Source organism: Lampetra fluviatilis, chromosome 15 (genome assembly GCF_964198595.1).
Source record: "Lampetra fluviatilis chromosome 15, kcLamFluv1.1, whole genome shotgun sequence".
Classification (NCBI taxonomy): domain Eukaryota; kingdom Metazoa; phylum Chordata; class Hyperoartia; order Petromyzontiformes; family Petromyzontidae; genus Lampetra; species Lampetra fluviatilis.
Genome location: NC_136289.1, coordinates 2431859 through 2450233, shown reverse-complemented (window position 1 = coordinate 2450233; position 18375 = coordinate 2431859). Strand labels below are relative to the sequence as shown.

The following is an 18375-nucleotide window of genomic DNA, read 5'->3' as shown; positions in this document are numbered from 1 at the left end:
ATGGGATTAAGGTCTGGAGACTGGCTAGGTCACTCCATGACCTTAATGTGCTTCTTCTTGAGCCACTCATTTGTTGCCTTGGCCGTGTGTTTTGGGTCATTGTCATGCTGGAATACCCATCCACGACCCATTTTCAATGCCCTGGCTGAGGGAAGGAGGTTCTCACCCAAGATTTGATGGTATATGGCCCCGTCCATCGTCCCTTTGATGCGGTGCAGTTGTCCTGTCCCCTTAGCAGAAAAACACCCCCAAAGCATAATGTTTCCACCTCCATGTTTGACGGTGGGGATGGTGTTCTTGGGGTCATAGGCAGCATTCCTCCTCCTCCAAACACGGCAAGTTGAGTTGATGCCAAAGAGCTCCATTTTGGTCTCATCTGACCACAACACTTTCACTCAGTTGTCCTCTGAATCATTCAGATGTTCATTGGCAAACTTCAGACGGGCATGTATATGTGCTTTCTTGAGCAGGGGGACCTTGCGGGCACTGCAAGATTTCAGTCCTTCGCGGCGTAGTGTGTAACCAACTGTTTTCTTGATGACTATGGTCCCAGCTGCCTTGAGATCATTGACAAGATCCTCCCGTGTAGTTCTGGGCTGATTCCTCACCATTTTCATGATCATTGCAACTCCACGAGGTGAGATCTTGCATGGAGCCCCAGGCCGAGGGAGATTGACAATTATTTTGTGTTTCTTCCATTTGCGAATAATCGCACCAACTGTTGTCACCTTTTCACCAAGCTTCTTGGCAATGGTCTTGTAGCCCAATCCAGCCTTGTGTAGGTCTACAATCTTGTCCCTGACATCCTTGGAGAGCTCTTTGGTCTTGGCCATGGTGGAGAGTTTGGAATCTGATTGATTGATTACTTCAAAAGGTGTCTTTTATACAGGTAATAAGCTGAGATTAGGAGCACTCCCTTTAAGAGTGTGCTCCTAATCTCAGCTCGTTACCTGTATTAAAGACACCTGGGAGCCAGAAATCTTTCTGATTGAGAGGGGGTCAAATATTTATTTCCCTTATTAAAATGCAAATCAATTTATAACATTTTTGACATGCGTTTTTCTGGATTTTGTTGTTGTTATTCTGTCTCTCACTGTTCAAATTAACCTAACATTAAAATTCTAGACTGATAATTTCTTTGTCAGTGGGCAAACGTACAAAATCAGCAGGTGATCAAATACTTTCTCCCTCACTGTATCAGACTCTGGATGCAGCAGAGGAGAATGTGCAACCAGCTCTAAAAGAGAGCTGGACTGGTGGTTGTCAACATCGAGAGATTTTTTCTTTTTTACTGGAGCACATGGCACAGAGATGTATGGATGTAGAACTTCTTTCGCACCATACGTAGCCAACCGTGACAATCGGAGGTGGGCTGGGAAGGACAACAAACTAAACACAAACAGCTGTTCTAAAGAAATTGGTTTTCAATCAAGGTTACAAAGTGCATTGCTCCAGTGGCTTCCAATATTGTAAGGAAGATTATAAGAGATGGTCGTATCGCCTGAAGGTTTTGCTCATGTTGCCACTGGTGGAAGGGCCTTCACTAAGAGAGCTGTAGAGAGCCTCTCTCGAGGGTTTATTAGCCGACTATTCCACACTGGCCAAACATCTTGGATAAGATAGGAGTATCCACACGTTACCCCATCACGTGCCGATTTTCTCACTACGGTGTACCCATTTATATATTTCCGGGTGGAAAGAGGCAGAGATTTTATTTGTTTTAAGTGCACCGTTGTTTCAACAACGATACCCGTACAGTGGAGATCCATCTTCCAAAAGATCATTGTGAACGCACTTCTTTAAATTGGGGAGATGTAGCGCGGAAGATTAAAACACGTCTTCCGGAAGGTAAAGTAAACTTCGGGGAATATGGTCACAATTCCATACTGAGCAGGAACAGCAGTCAAACCGAAGTCATAGTTCTTATTTGGTGGAGTGACGATAACACTGATGGTGGCGGCTCCTGCAAAATCTCTCAGGGGGGGCAAATGTCTGGATGATTGATAAGGATAAGGTCCACCCATGCAATGGATAAATTAACAGCTTAAGCATGTAAAGGCAACTTCACTTCTTTAATATTAATGAAAAATAAAGTGACTCTTACAATACATCTTGTTTGTCTCTATACTCACTATTAAAACAAACCACTCAAGTTTATTTTATTAAAGATTCCACTAGGTGGCGACAAATTATATTGTTGGATGAAACGTGCTTACGTATGATGACGTAAGCACGTATGATGACGTAAGCACGTTAGGGCGAGCCCTCCCGGAAGCCATAGAGAATGCATTGCAGCACCCCCGTTCGAAAAAAAACATCTTTGAATGTAAGTCTATGGGACCACTCGGGGCGATTCTCAGCTGGAGGGAAATCGCCCAAAAAGAGGCGGAACTCCACAGAACGTAGCATGACGCTGATTGGACTATATCCAGAGGCACAGTGACGGCTAGCGTGACTCTGTGGTTGAATGACATTGGTGGTGCGTCGCCCAATCGCCCTAATGAAGAAACCGCCCCTGGTGGGATGATCCAAATAACTACAGTTTGATTTGGTTTTGAGCTTATAGGGCTAGACATGCTTGGTTTGGAAGTGTCCCTCGTTGCAGAAATGTAGCATCTTACTCAGGTTTCATTATAATTCTGTAATTATCAATCATGAGTGGGTGATCGGTACGTTAACCGCTTGAACCCCAGTCTTGATCTTGAATTATGTGTTGAATATTGACAGCAAACAACAAGTTTTGCTGAAAATTTAATTTTGGTGAAAAACTTTATTGCAGGGACATAAATTCACACAGTTGTAAATATCATTATTGTCGTATGATGCTTTCAGCATTACAGTTATCCGTGTAATCAACAACAGAAGACATTGCAAAACGTCCAGTCGATAATCTGTTGAGCATTACGATGTTGTATTTTGCGCCTGCTGTTCTCTGACATACTCAGTACTCAGTGCTAGTTTTCATCACGTTATCTTTCAGAAACATTTGTTCTGCATTTGAGTCTCTGAAAAGGTTAACATGCGCAGATTTAATGCTTTGCTGACCACGTTGCTCTGCTACATGTCATAACTCTTACCGTGTTGTACCCAGTGTGCATGCAGTGAAATGTATGCTCCAATCACCTGCACCCCAATGGTGTACTTTTTACCATCTGTATTAGGGAGTATTTAAGGTAAAAATAGCACACTTTGTTGACAGCATAATTTAGATGTGTTTTTCTTCCCACGTTGGAATGAATATAAGTTTGCAATGGGAATGTTAACCTGAGTCCTGATCTGGATGTACGTACATACGTATGTTGAATTTCTTTCGCACCATACGAATAGCCAACTGTGCTAATCGGAGGTGCGTTGGTAAAGACAACAAACTAAACACAAAACGCCGTTCTAAATAAATAAGTTTGCCATCGAGAATTACCTTGAGGTATGTGTGCGCTTGCTGTAGGAGGGCATTTACTGTGGGTAGCAAGGGTTGTCCGGGAAGCCCCAAAATGCTTAGATATGGTTAATATACACTCACAAATAATGTACACAAAATTCACAGTTTTAGTGATTACCCATTTTTTTCAATTCATCTAGAATTCTAGATGAAACGGTTGCCCGATGACGCTGATGACTGAACGCACAGTAGCTCACAAACAGTCGCCTCAGTGCTGAGTCAACAACCAGTAATTGAGTGTTTAATATAATTATAGTGCAACAATTCAGTGGCGTTAAATACATGTTAAAGAAGGGTTTTAGGAACTACATACAGTGTGGCAACAGTAACTAATGACAGCATGAATAAATGCAGAGCCACTGTGCATCAGTAATCTAACCAACAACCAATGAGAACCATTCGCGAGGAGGGTGGCATCAATATCCACAGAATGGCTGTGCCACTGGCTTGTCACCCTGTCAGCTGGGCACAGTAGTCTGCCTCCCACTGCTGACTGTGATTCTGTAGGGATTGGTGTTAGAGTAATTGCGGTGCCGGTCGACAATGGGATATAGAGTATGTTGTGTTTCAAGCCGAAATTGAAAGTTTAAAATCATCCGCAAATAAAATGTTAACTTTAAAACGTAGGCGGGCGGGATCTTCTGGTTAGGTTACGTGCCAATTTTTCCGCCAAAATTCTTGTGGTGGAGGGTTAATGACGATAATATTTGGCATGAATCTACAAAGTGGCCTCGCCAAAAACAAATCGAATATCAACTGTCCCTACCATAATCAGGAATCGCTTGCAATAATATTGTCAATCTCAATGGAGTTCTCACATGCTTCCACGTTTTTATGAGCCTAATTTTCTTTTCAGCGCAACACAGGTCATATAGCAAGAGAAAAACTGTCATTGGACAAGAATAGAACAATTGCAATAGCATAGCCCTGGCATTGCTCAGTCACTCTGTGGTTCACCACGCATGTCTAATGGTTATTGCTCTGTCACTGCTATGTAATTTAGCCGTATAACACCGACATGTCGTTGCCCTGCAGTTCCTCCGGATAGTGCCCGTGTACCTATGTTTAATGAGGATGAAGTGTGGCTCAGCATGGCCTTGTCAATGGGGCACTACGGTGGCAAGATGTTAACCACCTCGCCTGGTATGAAGGAGGTCATGGGTTCGATCCCGACCCTAATGCCTGCTGTATATTTGGAGTTTGCATGTTCTCCCCATAGTCGCATGGATTTTTCTCCGGGTCCTCAAGTTTTCCCCTCCACATTTATAAACGTGCATTTAGAGGAATTGGCTGCAATACATTTGTATGTGATAAGCAACTTTGTTGAGCTGTCATTTGTGGCCAGGTCGCTTCTGAAATAAATATCAATGTATACTCAGTGAGCCTTATCTGGTAAAATATAAAATAAAGGTTTAGTTTAGTTTAATGGGCCAATTTAAGACAACCGTGGCACGTCTGGGTTACTTATTCTTGGGTCCTTCGGTAAAGTCACGTAGATAGCTTCAAAAAAAATAATAAAAAATAAGAAAAAACTACGACGTTTCAATCACAACATAAACAGTCGTCTTCAGGAAAAGGGAGGTTAGCTTTCTAGGCAAACTCTTTATAACGGTTTGAAACGGGCGTAACCCAAATATCAACAGCCAATGATAACACTGGTCAACACACTTTTTCTGGCATAAGGTATTACAACGGTTTTAAGGTAACTTTGGGGTGCTGATTCCAAATCTGGCATCAGTTTTTGTCTATCACTTCAGGTTTTTGAGATATCAAATATTGCATTTTCAATAAAAACTGCAGAAGAAAATATTAAATAAATGTGGATATCTACATACAATGATATTTTAAACACACTATCCTAAAAATACAGCACCATATTATAACACTAAAGCAGTCACTGACTCGCAACAACTTGCAATCATGAGTGACAGAGTTAATTTCGGGTAAAATCAATGAAAATGGGGTATGCCGATAGCATAAAAATGAGATGTGATAGAGCAAATCTGAGATCAGATTTGGAATCAGCACCCTGAACTTAGTCTAAAACAGCTGCAAAAGTCCAGGCCAGAAAAAACTTTTTTTTTGTTGACCAGTGTAATGTACAGTGAGGGGAAAAAGTATTTGATCCCCTGCTGATTTTGGACGTTTGCCCACTGACAAAGAAATGATCAGTCTATAATTTAAATGGTAGGTTTATTTGAACAGTGAGAGACAGAATAACATAAAAAAAAATCCAGAAAAACGCATTTCAAAAATGTTATAAATTGATTTGCATTTTAATGAGGGAAATAAGTATTTGACCCCTCTGCAAAACATGACTTAGTACTTGGTGGCAAAACCCTTGTTCGCAATCACAGAGGTCAGACGTTTCTTGTAGTTGGCCACCAGGTTTGCACACATCTCAAGAGGGATTTTGTCCCACTCCTCTTTGCAGATCTTCTCCAAGTCATTAAGGTTTCGAGGCTGACGTTTGGCAACTCGAACCTTCAGCTCCCTCTACCGATTTTCTATGGGATTAAGGTCTGGAGACTGGCTAGGCCACTCCAGGACCTTAATGTGCTTCTTCTTGAGCCACTCCTTTGTTGCCTTGGCCGTGTGTTTTGGGTCATTGTCATGCTGGAATACCCATCCACGACCCATTTTCAATGCCCTGGCTGAGGGAAGGAGGTTCTCACCCAAGATTTGACAGTACATGGCCCCGTCCATCGTCCCTTTGATGTGGTGAAGTTGCCCTGTCCCCTTAGCATAAAAACACCCCCAAAGCATAATGTTTCCACCTCCATGTTTGACGGTGGGGATGGTGTTCTTGGGGTCATAGGCAGCATTCCTCCTTCTCCAAACACGGCGAGTTGAGTTGATGCCAAAGAGCTCCATTTTGGTCTCATCTGACCACAACACTTTCACCCAGTTGTCCTCTGAATCATTCAGCTGTTCATTGGCAAACTTCAGACGGGCATGTATATGTACTTTCTTGAGCAGGGGGACCTTGCGGACGCTGGAGGATTTCAGTCCTTCACGGCGTAGTATGTTACCAACTGTTTTCTTGGTGACTATGGTCGCAGCTGCCTTGAGATCATTGACAAGATCCTCCCGTGTAGTTCTGGGCTGATTCCTCACCGTTCTCATGGTCATTGCAACTCCACGAGGTGAGATCTTGCAAGGAGCCCCAGGCCGAGGGAGATTGACAGTTATTTTGTGTTTCTTCCATTTGCGAATAATCACACCAACTGTTGTCACCTTCTCACCAAGCTGTTTGGCGATGGTCTTTTAGCCCATTCCAGCCTTGTGTAGGTCTACAATCTTGTCCCTGACATTTTTGGAGAGCTCTTTGGTCTTGGCCATGGTGGAGAGTTTGGAATCTGATTGATTGATTGCTTCTGTGAACAGGTGTCTTTTATACAGGTAACAAGCTGAGACTAGAAGCACTCCCTTTAAGAGTGTGCTCCTAATCTTAGCTCGTTACATGTATAAAAGACACCTGGGAGCCAGAAATCTTTCTGATTGAGAGGGGGTCAAATACTTATTTCCCTCATTAAAATGCAAATCAATTTATAACATTTTTGACATGCGTTTTTCTGGATTTTGTTGTTGTTATTCTGTCTCTCACTGGTCAAATAAACCTACCATTAAAATTATAGACTGATCATTTCTTTGTCAGTGGGCAAACGTACAAAATCAGCAAGGGATCAAGTACTTTTTTTTCTCACTGTAAGTGGTGAACAGCCAAGCTGACGGTGGTTGGTTTTCCACCAATCAAAGGGCTGCCAGGTGAAAATTAGCATGTTAAAGACTGATTAGCATGTTAATAGAAGATCACAGCGCCACAACCAAGGAGTCGGCGCGCGAAGTGACTTTGAAAGCAGTTTGCCGTGGAAGATAACCCCCCTTTTCCTGAAGACGACCGCTTGTGTTGCGATCGAAACGTCGCAGTTTTATGTTATTTTTTTGTTATTTTCTTTGAACCTATTTACGTGACTTTACCGAAAGACCCAAAAATATTAATTCCTTCAGTCACGAAAGCTTTAATTCGAGATATAAACGTCTGGGTTATTGCGCACTTTCAGATGTGCGGGAAGAACTCAGAAGCCGTTTCGCCATTGCTCGATGTTTCTCTCGATTCACTGCATTATTTAAGTTGTCATTGGAGCAAAGTTGCCAGTGTGACTGGACGATAATCGGGCCAACAATCACTCCCTTTGTCATCCTGGGTCAAGCATTACAATGCAATTTGGATTTGTATAGCGTTTGCGTACAGGTGCGTCTCAAGATGTTGCACAGAAACAGTGTAATATGTACATCGTGTACACGGCGACATATATACACATTGGATACGAAATAGTCAGTCATAGGCTGAAGTGATGAAGCAATTCTTGACACTGGGCATGAACAGTAAGTCAATAACACAGGTGGCTGGGGAATGGCGTTTCCATATTCCAGGGGCACCAGAAAAGGTGCCCCTTCTGCATTAGCGGAGGTTGACCCAGGGACTTTGATGAAAGTGTGTGAGGGCCTGAGTGTTTGCTTGAACTGCGAAATAGCAATGAAGGATGGCACCTTCACAATGGCATTGCAATGCTTTTTTTTCCTTCTTGCAGGAGGTCCTGAGCCTGTCTGGATGATCCTGTGCGTTAGATGTCCACTAGAGGATGGCGGTGCTGAGAGCACTAATCTGGGCAGTGCTGGTCTTTGGGCTTCTGCACGCATCTCATGCTGTGAAGAAGTACGTGAAGAAAGGCAAGGGCAAAAACAAAGGACTGGACCACTGCCCCTTGTAAGTTGAACCCCACTTACTTTGTATTGCATTTCATTGCAGAACTGTAAAGTTTCGTATTTAGAGCCCTGTGAATTGTGCACTATGTGTTGGATCATTGTTAATGACATGGAAGGAACTGGCTGTTGCCACAATCTGAAAATTACGATTTTTGTATTTAACTGCATTTGATTTGTTACACAGATGATCCCGTTTAGTCAGTTGCCCGGCTATTTTACAAGAGATGTCTGTGGGAGCCATGGCGCACATGCAAGTGCCTGCAGGTGTGCTAAGACAGCAGCACTGTGCACATGGAGAGGCCATTCGTGCTCCATTATTCACTATTTACATGCCCTGTATTCTTAAATATATATATTAGGTCTAATTCATGTGTTGGTTGTATTGGCAAAATCACCCATGTTTTTCATTGGGAACTAAACTAAACTAAACATGTATTTTACCAAGAAAGGCCCACTGAGCTATACAGCTCTTTTTCAGAAGCGACCTGGCCACAAATGATGGCTCAACGAAGTGGCTTATCATCTGGGAATGTATAGTGGCAGCCAAGTACTCAAAACGCATGTTTCTGAAAACCGGAGGACCCAGAGAAAAATTCACATGACCACTGGGAGAACACGCAAATTCCAAATATGCAGGCGTTAAGGATAGGATCGAACCCACGACCTCCTCTGTACCAGGTGAGGTAGTTAATATCTCGCCACCGCAGTGAATACTGGGGCCTCGGGGTAGTTTCCTGGACCAAACTTTTTATTTCTGAGTGGGGTTGAAAAATGTTGTTCCACTCCATAGTCTATGCTAGGATTCCTTGTGGAAGCAAATAGCGATTATTTTTTAGACCGTCCCTGCCATGGGAATGTGGAATATATCAACAACTCGTTAAGGATTACCAACATACATGACCATTGCTGCATGCTTGTTTTTTATGTACATAATTTGAACTTGTGTTTGATCACGTAGTCATATTCCTACGTAAGGACAGTCACATAAAAACACAAATACGTTGCCTACAAGGACTCTCAAATGAGTGTCATTTGTGGCCAGGTCGCTTCATATTAATATTCTTCATAACTACAAGTGTAGCACTGCATTTCTACCATTGTTACATTTTGTATACCTGTAAATTATGCACTGTAAACTAAGCTTGTTAATATTGACAATTTTACCCCAGAGCAAACTCATACAATACACCAAATAACTCAGAAGCCTTAATTGATTCATGCATTCACTTTGCAATGGGAGAGGTTTTAATTGGTTTCCTGCCTGAGTAGATCTGGCAACTACATCTTGGCTCCGTTCCCAGTTGCGTGAGCGTGCAAAGTGTGACTGCCAAGAAAATGCCACGTCCATAATGGAAATTACTTTAATTATTATTATTTTTTACATCGGCGGTCTCCATCACACAAATGAGCCATGATGCATGCTTATTTACAATAATAAAAACGTCAAGGCATGTTAAATGGTAAGTTCTATTAGAGAATTGATACATAAATTGATATGTCTCCTTCATTATGTGTGCCTATTAGATCATAGACTGATAACAAAAAGAAGAGTCATCTAAAAGTAAAAGTTTATTTCATCCACCTTGCACAGTCACATCTGTGCCATGAAAATTGAAACAGATCACGTAAATACCTATGTGTCATTAAACCCTACACCATTCAAACACAGCCAATTAGTAAGGTTTGTCATGTAAACAAAATATGCCCATTCATTACTAGTACAGCACACTGGTGTGTTGGAGAGTACACCCACGTCATTTAAAATTCGAGTACGACGTTTTGCCAGTAATTACAACTAGAATCATCAGGTGACAGCCAAATACAATTATATTTACGCAATCTAACCCAAAAAAGTCTATTATGGATAATATTGGTCGCGAAAGCCTACGTGTTAAACTGAAACAGATCATTTGAACATCAAACGATTTCATCCCTTTTTAAACATGCCAAATATTTATCCCGACGCTGACACCTGTATATTTGGAGTTTGTATGTTCTCCCTTTGGTCATGTGGATCTTTATCCGGGTACTCCGGTTTTTCTCTCCACATTTAGAAACGTGCGTTCAATGTATTCGGCTGCAATAAACAGCTCAGTGGGCATTACCTGGTGAAATGAAAATTGTTTAGTTTATAGTTTATTTTTAGTTATATCCGGAGATACCATCACTGGGCTGTCTTCGTCCTAACTGTCCTCTTAAACAAATCCACAACCAATTACCTAAAGTACCACTTAGTTCCTCCAGCTCCCTCTTGTAGCCTCAGAAGTGCCTCCTTATACCGACTAAAAATTCCAATTGCTTAAACTTTGTTTGGTAAACAAAAAGTCTCTCTGTCTTGCTGCGCCACGTTTGTGGAATAACCTTGTCCGCTCATCTGCAGCTTGGTTCCCTCCCATCACTCCTTCTCTCTACTACCCCATTAAACCAAAACGCAGAGATTATTTGTTCCCGTAACTCACCTTCTTTGCGTGCCTCTTGCACATGCTTTTTTTATGTCACTGAAAGACTAAATTATCGAGCCGTACCTAACTTGTTTCTGCTGCCTCTTGTTCTCATATTGCATATGCACAGTTGTTTTATTCGCGTAGGTTTCCGTTTACGGCCTTTATTAACCTCGCTTGTGAGTTGTGCACTATCCCTTAAGGATGCTGTACTCGTTTTCCGCAATATTGATGGTTTGTATTTATTTTGTTGCCGTTGCTGCTGTGCTCACGCGCCACACAGATCCAACCTTGTAAAAGAGCTGGCAAACTAGCTAAATGGGATAATCTGAGTAACAATAAAATAAACCTTAATACAAATATCTTTTGGCAGGAGGCACATGCATTTTCGTGTACATGAGAACTCCTGTTACCTGCGACGTTATTATCCTGCAAATCCTATTATCCATGGGAGCTATAGGGCCCGGTAATACTCCTATTATCTGGGGTCCTATTATTCCTATTATATTGCAGTGGATTGACCAAGGTGTTCTCGTACAACGTGTGCAGCATGAGTCAGCATCGCTAATCTTAACTTGTTTCTATCAAATCGGGTCAAATGATGATAACGGAGTGTAGAGGTAGTCAATAACGCAATGTGGCTAAAGCTCGGACATTGAACAAAAGCGCATTATGGGTCATCTAAGTGGCTGCAGGTCATGTGGGCCAGCAGTGGAGGACGCAGTGACTCCAACACCGTGTGTGCAATTGAAGGTCACGTGAGATCATTCATCATGTGGTGGTAAAAAAGAAGGCGATGGAGCAGCCCTGCAATGTACTCACGCTACTGCTGGTGGAAGAGGCTCCACGAGAGGAAGCTCTAGAGAAGCCCCTCAATACAGCACTTTGGTCTGCTCTCCCACACTCGTGATGCAGTCTCAATTAATCCATGTAGACTCTAAATTGCTGGCAGAGTCTTGTACTCGACCAGTGGACGCTCTGTTCCACAAGGGATGTTACATTTTCCAGCCCAACTTTTCACGTAATGCCGTGGTGCAGAAATGTTTTTTTCTCAGGGAACACTTTGGATATGCGTGTGAGTGGCTGGCTGGCTCAGGGGGGCTGAGATCCAGGCTCGGCAAAGAGGTCAGCACCTCTGGGATTCATTTCTAGGCTCCAACCAGTGATAAAATTACATTCTCCAACGTAATGAGTTTCATTATCTCAATTAAGTTATCGTTGGTTGCACTCGCACATACAATGAAAAATATAAAGATCCCCCGTGGAGTCATAACAGACTCTTGGAGCAAGTGCTGGTTGTGAGCATCAATGAAGGCCTGCATGGCACATGAGAAGGTGGGTGGCCAGCACCGCGCCCGGCCATCTTTGTCTCGATAGTGGGGAAGTTTACACACCAGAGCAGGTACTTATTTGAGGCTGAATCGACCTAGGAGAGGCCCAGAACCAGTTAAAATATTCGTCACTGTCATTGGCCATGAGTGGAAATCGAACTTGTGTCATCGGGTTTGTAGCGAAGCGTGCTAACCAGTGCGCCAGCACTCCCCACACATATTCAAACACAGACACACACAACAATTAAAGAGTTGGTTTTTCACTTTATGCGGCATATCCCAGCTATTGAGGGCTCATGCAGCAGATTCACGATGAAGCCATAATCAAGCATTTTCCCCTTTGCACAACTGGGAATGCTTTATTTATACAATAGAAGTGTAGTGATATCGCTGGATGTCACCACGATGTGGGTGCAGTACCGGCCCTAGAGGGGCACGTTGTGCGATGTAACGACATCACTGGATCCACCATGTCGTGGGTGTAGTACCGGCCCGAGAGGGGCACGGTGTGCGCTGGATAATAGTGCTGGATGGCACCATGCTATAAGCGCAGTGCCGGCCATACAGGACAGGGTGTGTGGTTGCCGACCGAAGGGTAAGGTTGTGTGAGGCCATGGCACTCTGGTTGACCCGGGAGGACACGTGACCGGTTAGGGATACCAAGAGGGGGCTAGTGGGGTCACATGATTGGGACCCAAATTCTTCCCGAGGGTTCTGGAAGGTGGACATGGCCAAGGGCGGAGCCGGCCACGCCACAGAGAATATCAGCCGAGTCCCGAGAGGGACCAGGGTTGTTCATCCCAGGAAAGAAACCCTTCGTCTACGATCTCCGTTCAACGAGTCTTCCAGCACGTGGACCAGGGCAGATATTGTTGGTCCCGGATCCGTAGTAACAGTTATGTAGTAACTAGTGTAGCTAGCCAGGTGGTCACCACCTTAGGTTGTTATTCTGTTAAGGGGAAGTTACCCTGGGTGTTGGAACTAATTAAAATGCGTTGCCTCCAAAGTCTACGTCTGCGACTCAGTTGAACCCATTACAGACGTATCCAGGTATTTTTTACGTATTATATTGTGTTTCTAATGATGATTAAACAAACCAAATAATATGGTTAAAGTATTAACTTTAATATTATGCATAGTATACGAAGGCAAGGAGCTGCCATGATAAATTGGTTATCGCACTAGACTTGCAAACCAGAGGTCGTTGGCTCGATTCCATCATCTGGCGCGGCAGTTGAAGCGATGGTGCCAGTGTATGTATGTTGAACTTCTTTCGCACGGTATGTATCCAACCATGCTAATCAGAGGTGCGGTCTCTCAAATCCCTCCATCTCCATCCTCCTAGTAGCAGTAAATAAATGTGTACATCAGAGTCCTTCAATCGGCAGGTGATGTTTGGTGGAACAAATGATAGAACAAATACCCTAGATAGAGTTCACTACTTGTTCTCTCTGCCTGTGTCCTCTCTTTGGAATGTTAACACTTAAATTCTAACTTAGCAATCTTTGAAATACGTAATCAACCAGGCTATGCGTTAATTGTGTGTTGACCGACCCTCTGTGTTGTATTACATTACATTTCGATATTTTACTAGGTTATTTAATTTTAGTGTGTCCTTCTCCTGATTTTCAGGCTTGCTTGCCTTGTCATCGCACTTGCAGCACCACGTTTTGTTGTCCACTCATTGATATGCTAATTTTTTCTCTAACCCCCCTCCCTCTCTCTGCGTCCGCCCTCCTCTGTCTATTTAAGGCCACCCCACAGAGACGAGCACCTCTCTCTGTTACCTGTGTTGCTCTCTCTATGTATCTTGGTGATATCTGTCTGCTAATATGTCTGTCTATAGTTTTCTGGTTAGATTTTATGTCGCTATTTCATTATACCTGATGATGATTGCTTGTGTTGCAATCGAAACGTCGTATTCTATTATTTAATTTAATTTATTATTTTATCTTTAGACGTGACTTAACCGAAATGAACAAATAATAATTCCTGCAGTCACGAAAGTTCTAAAATTAAGATAGAGTTCACTCTTTTGAAGGAAACTTCCACCAGCAGTGGCGTGAGGAAGCAATTACAGTGTTACACCTTTACCTTCTATACCCAATGCAGTTGGGCACTTTTAAATCTAAATTTAAAACGCATTTATTTGTTACTGCTTTTTTGTGTTTAGGTTGTTGTCCTTCCACCCCACCACCTCTGACGAGCACGGTTGGCTATGTACGGTGTGAACGAAGTTCAACGTGCAAACATAAGTATGAAGGCAGCGTGGTTTTGTAGACAGTGAAGAAAATTATAACTGTGGTGAGACTTCTGGGTATTTTGCTGTTTGCGGATCTGACGTGGAAAATGCTTAGCACTGCAAGTATCTGTCAAAGTCAAAAGTGAAATAAAATGTGATATATTCAGTTGAAGATTTCTGTCATCACAGACGGAAATTCGTTGACTGCACAAAACAAATACGCTGTTCGTACGAGCACCACAAATCTATCATTGGATGTTGCCCCTTCACAATAGCGTGAAGAATATAATCATTCCATCACTGTCAACCAGTAACCCGACCACCACGTAGAAGGAAATCCAGAGTGATAAAACTCGACATTGAGATGGGCCTCATGGCTCAGTGGGCAAATGCCCATACCAGAGCACACGGCTGCCCCTATTGAACCTTGCATGCCACTTGAATATATGCACTCCTGCATTCACGAGGACAGCTATCATCATACCAGAGTTTTGCTGGTGTATTCTGCTTTTAGCCAAGTCACGCATTGAATTAACCGTATAGCTGAGGGTGATGTAATTTTTCATGACGTAACAAAACAAGTTATGAATTTGCACGATATGACGATTTATTGTGATATTGGTGTTCTACAATTGCGTGGCATTTAATATGTATACACTGTGTTGTTTATGATTTCCTTGTCCTTCGAGTTAGAATAAAGGTGACTTAGAAGTGCTTTAATCTGCAGTTCACTCAACATAAATGGCCATCGCGTATAGTTATATCTCCTATTATCCCACCCCGCCAGCATCCAATCCCTCTCTATCCCTATCATATGTGGCCTAGTCTCTGACCTCAAGAGGTCATATCTTCACTTCGCATAAATCTAGGTGAGGTCACAAGGGGATTATTTGGAATGCAATATTTTAAAACGTTATAATGTATAGTTTAATTCGTGTTTAGATTATGTTTAAATCATGTTCATCAAATCGTGTATTTCTTGTAAAGTGTGAGGAATCACACCTCTTCAAAGATGTTGAAAAACAGAAATAGGTTTGACCCTTTCTGGCAAAGAAACAGGTGTTAAGATGTAAAAAAAACACCAAAATAGAAACAAAAAGTCCCATAGATATAACTCTTCCAAGATGTCCTGGCCTGTCTGGATTAGTCTGGAAAAATACCCTCTGGAAGAGCTTTCTAGTGCTCTTCGGTCAGCAGTGGCATGGGCAAGCTATCGCAGGGTTCAACCTTTTACTTGCTTATTAGCACTGTTGCTTTTTAATACAACAGCACTTTGATACGTCCAGTACGCGACTAATTTGGTACTCTCCTGGTACAGCTGGTATGCAGGAGGTTTTAGATGCAATCCCAACCCTGACGCCTGTTGCATATTTGAAGTTTGCATGTTCTCCCCGTGGTCGCATGGATTTTTCTCCGGGTCCTTCGTTTTTCCCCCTCCACATTTAGAAACATGAATTTAGAGTATTTGGCTGAGATACATTTCCACGTGATAAGCCCCTTCGCTGAGATATCATTTGTGGCCAGGTCGCTTCTGAAAAAAGATCTACATTGCTCAGTGGGACTTATCATCATTGCTTACACACATCAGCACAGGAATGGTCCAATAATGGGTACAGTACACAATGGATCTGCCATGGAAATTTGGCATTTAGTCCCTGGAAAATTACCCCAGAGGGTCAATGACATGCACAATATTTCATTTCAAAATACTCAGTAGTCATTTGCTATTTTAATTAGGGTATTCTCATCTATTACAAAAGTCATTGAGCAGATGTATATGTCAAACGTCATTAATTTCTTAAAGAAATGAGAGATGCAGGAGGAATTATATTGATGGGAAACAAATGAATAAGTGTACTGTTTGTAATATCATTGCAGATATCACTGGGAGACTGAGCTTAGTGCTGTATGTTGAATTTAAAACAAGGCAACCAATACTGCTGCTTACTGTTTTGTAAAATGTTATTCACTGCAGAATATGGAAGAAAACCCGCGGTTGTTAGTTTTGCATGCTAAATGCTACTGTTATTTCTAATCCGTCTATCATTTCCTGCACTTTACAGCTCAGCCACGAAGACCACACTGGCTCGGTGAGTCTTTGTTTATGCACGTTTCACTGCCGCGTAAATGCGCTTCTGGTGTGGAAGCCATTTTATATGGCACGCTTTATGTGAGCTGTGTGCAAGGTGCTGTTAAGTGCATACAGAGAATGGATGCTTTAGAATGGGCAAAGTGTCGCCTATTGTACGTGTCATTTGCCCCAGCCTTTGTTATATAGTTAGATGTAGTGTGTCATACAACACACAATGACATGCATTGCCACAGACCTGATCGTTGTAATGAATTACATTCAATTTTTTGGCCATTCATTTTAGTTGTATCTTGCAATCACATCACCCCACAGTGTGTGTGTCGAGCAATGCTTTGGTCACAAGGCTACTCGTTATAAAAGGATACAGTAAGTTAAATTCCTGGCGACATAAAGTGCTAGATATTGGTTTGTATAACCCACCTGGAAAGTCACTAAGTTAACTCAGCCTGAAATCACGAGTAGTTGTGTCTATTTTTATTTCCCATGGAGAAGCAGAGAAAGTCAAGCGTGTTTTCAATTTGACCCCCATCACCTCTCTGTGCCCAATTTTTGGTGTGATAGGTGCTCGCTAAAAACTTACAATGAGGTATAATTTAGGTTGAACGAATCATTATTCACAATTCCTCTCATACTTTTGACTTTTGTTTAACATGTTCTGCTCATCGCAATTCATTTAAATGGAGGAAAAAAAGATAGCAGGAATTTGGATGCATTTGGGTCCAGAAATTGAAACAAGAATAATTTGAATGGCTGAATATACTTGGAAGCTCACATTCCTATAGGCCCTCAGATTGAACGAGCAAATGGCATGTTTAAACCTGCCCCCACCACTATCCCTGTCCACACCATTTATATTATACATATGCAGCACGTATCGATGTGTCAGCCTGTGCACAAGTCACCTTGTTTTTTGTTGAGCGACCTCAGGACACGTGATATGGTCTAACACCGTTTGAGACTAGGCTCGAAAGAAAGCTGTCTCTGGTGTGGACCAATCAGTTTCCAAGATAATGCATATATTATCAGAGTATGTTTTTGTTTGCATTCTGACCACAAGTATTGTGATTAATGCAGACATGATTCCTTGTAAAAGGTTTCAGTTTGGTGTTAACATCTTAACACCTGTTTTGTTTCCATAAAAAAGGGGAAAACCTATTCTCACTGACAAAGACATACCCAACAATATCTGGCCCCATGGGTATATCCAGGACCCTTTTAAGTGAATACATTGTTACCTAAAGCCTCGCCAGAATATAAAACACGTGCATCTAGCAAGACCCTCGCATGCTTCACACCGATGTCGTTGCAGTCGCCGAGTTGCGTTTTGTTCAATAAAAAAAATGTGGTTGAAGACCAGTTGTGGATTTACATGAAGGGTAGCAGATTCATAATTAGCACCTAATTATGGTTACACCACCATCAGACTCTTTACAATCACGAACAGGTATTGCATTTTGCATAAAGCCGTTCCTATGCACATTGGACACTGTTCAGTGATTTTTGCTTTGAACATTCAAACTGCCATGGCCACATGCTTTTTATCGTACTGCATTTGCTCCACTGCTCTATAGCAATGAAGCAATCTTGGGGCCACATCTTCATGATAATTTTATTTCATCAGCTTAACCTCAAACATGGCAATGGAAATGTGGACATGCTAAGGGCACACAGGCTTTCCCTGCACATTGCTTCGCTTCAATACTGATAGGAAAACACAAAATCTATAATGTGCCTTGACCCCAGGTGCGTGCACTGTGGCCTTGAAATTGTCTTTGTGGCTTGTGCACATTCAAATTGGCTTTTCTGTGGCTTGTGCCTCATCAATTTAAATAAGCAAGCCGAAAACATAAGGAAGCCATGACATGTCTCAGAGGTGCGACTTGTTTTGGCCAAATGATCCTTATGGCGGTACCCCGAAGTACAAAATAATACAAAATGGCCGAGGCAATTAAATATTTTATTTCTGGGATGCTATTTTTTCCACGGGTGTACTTAACTCCACAACTGGGGTACCAATCAATCCGAAACCAGTGCTACTCCGCGGATGTTGAAACGCAGCG

The 18375-nt window shown here is 42.4% G+C and overlaps 1 protein-coding gene across 3 annotated transcripts in view; it reads left to right on the top strand.

Moving 5' to 3' along the window:
- Window positions 1–18375, top strand: part of GLRB (glycine receptor beta) — a 227905-nt gene that overhangs the window by 18520 nt on the left and 191010 nt on the right. Inside the window, exons 2-3 of one of the 3 annotated variants that reach the window (XM_078862958.1) lie at window positions 8035–8210; window positions 16287–16313. In XM_078862958.1, the coding sequence (XP_078719084.1) occupies window positions 8086–8210; window positions 16287–16313 (152 nt within the window). In that variant the 5' untranslated portion in view covers window positions 8035–8085. Of the gene's footprint in view, window positions 1–8034; window positions 8211–16286; window positions 16314–18375 lie in introns of those variants that run through there. The other 2 variants (XM_078862959.1, XM_078862962.1) reach the window with 2 other exon arrangements.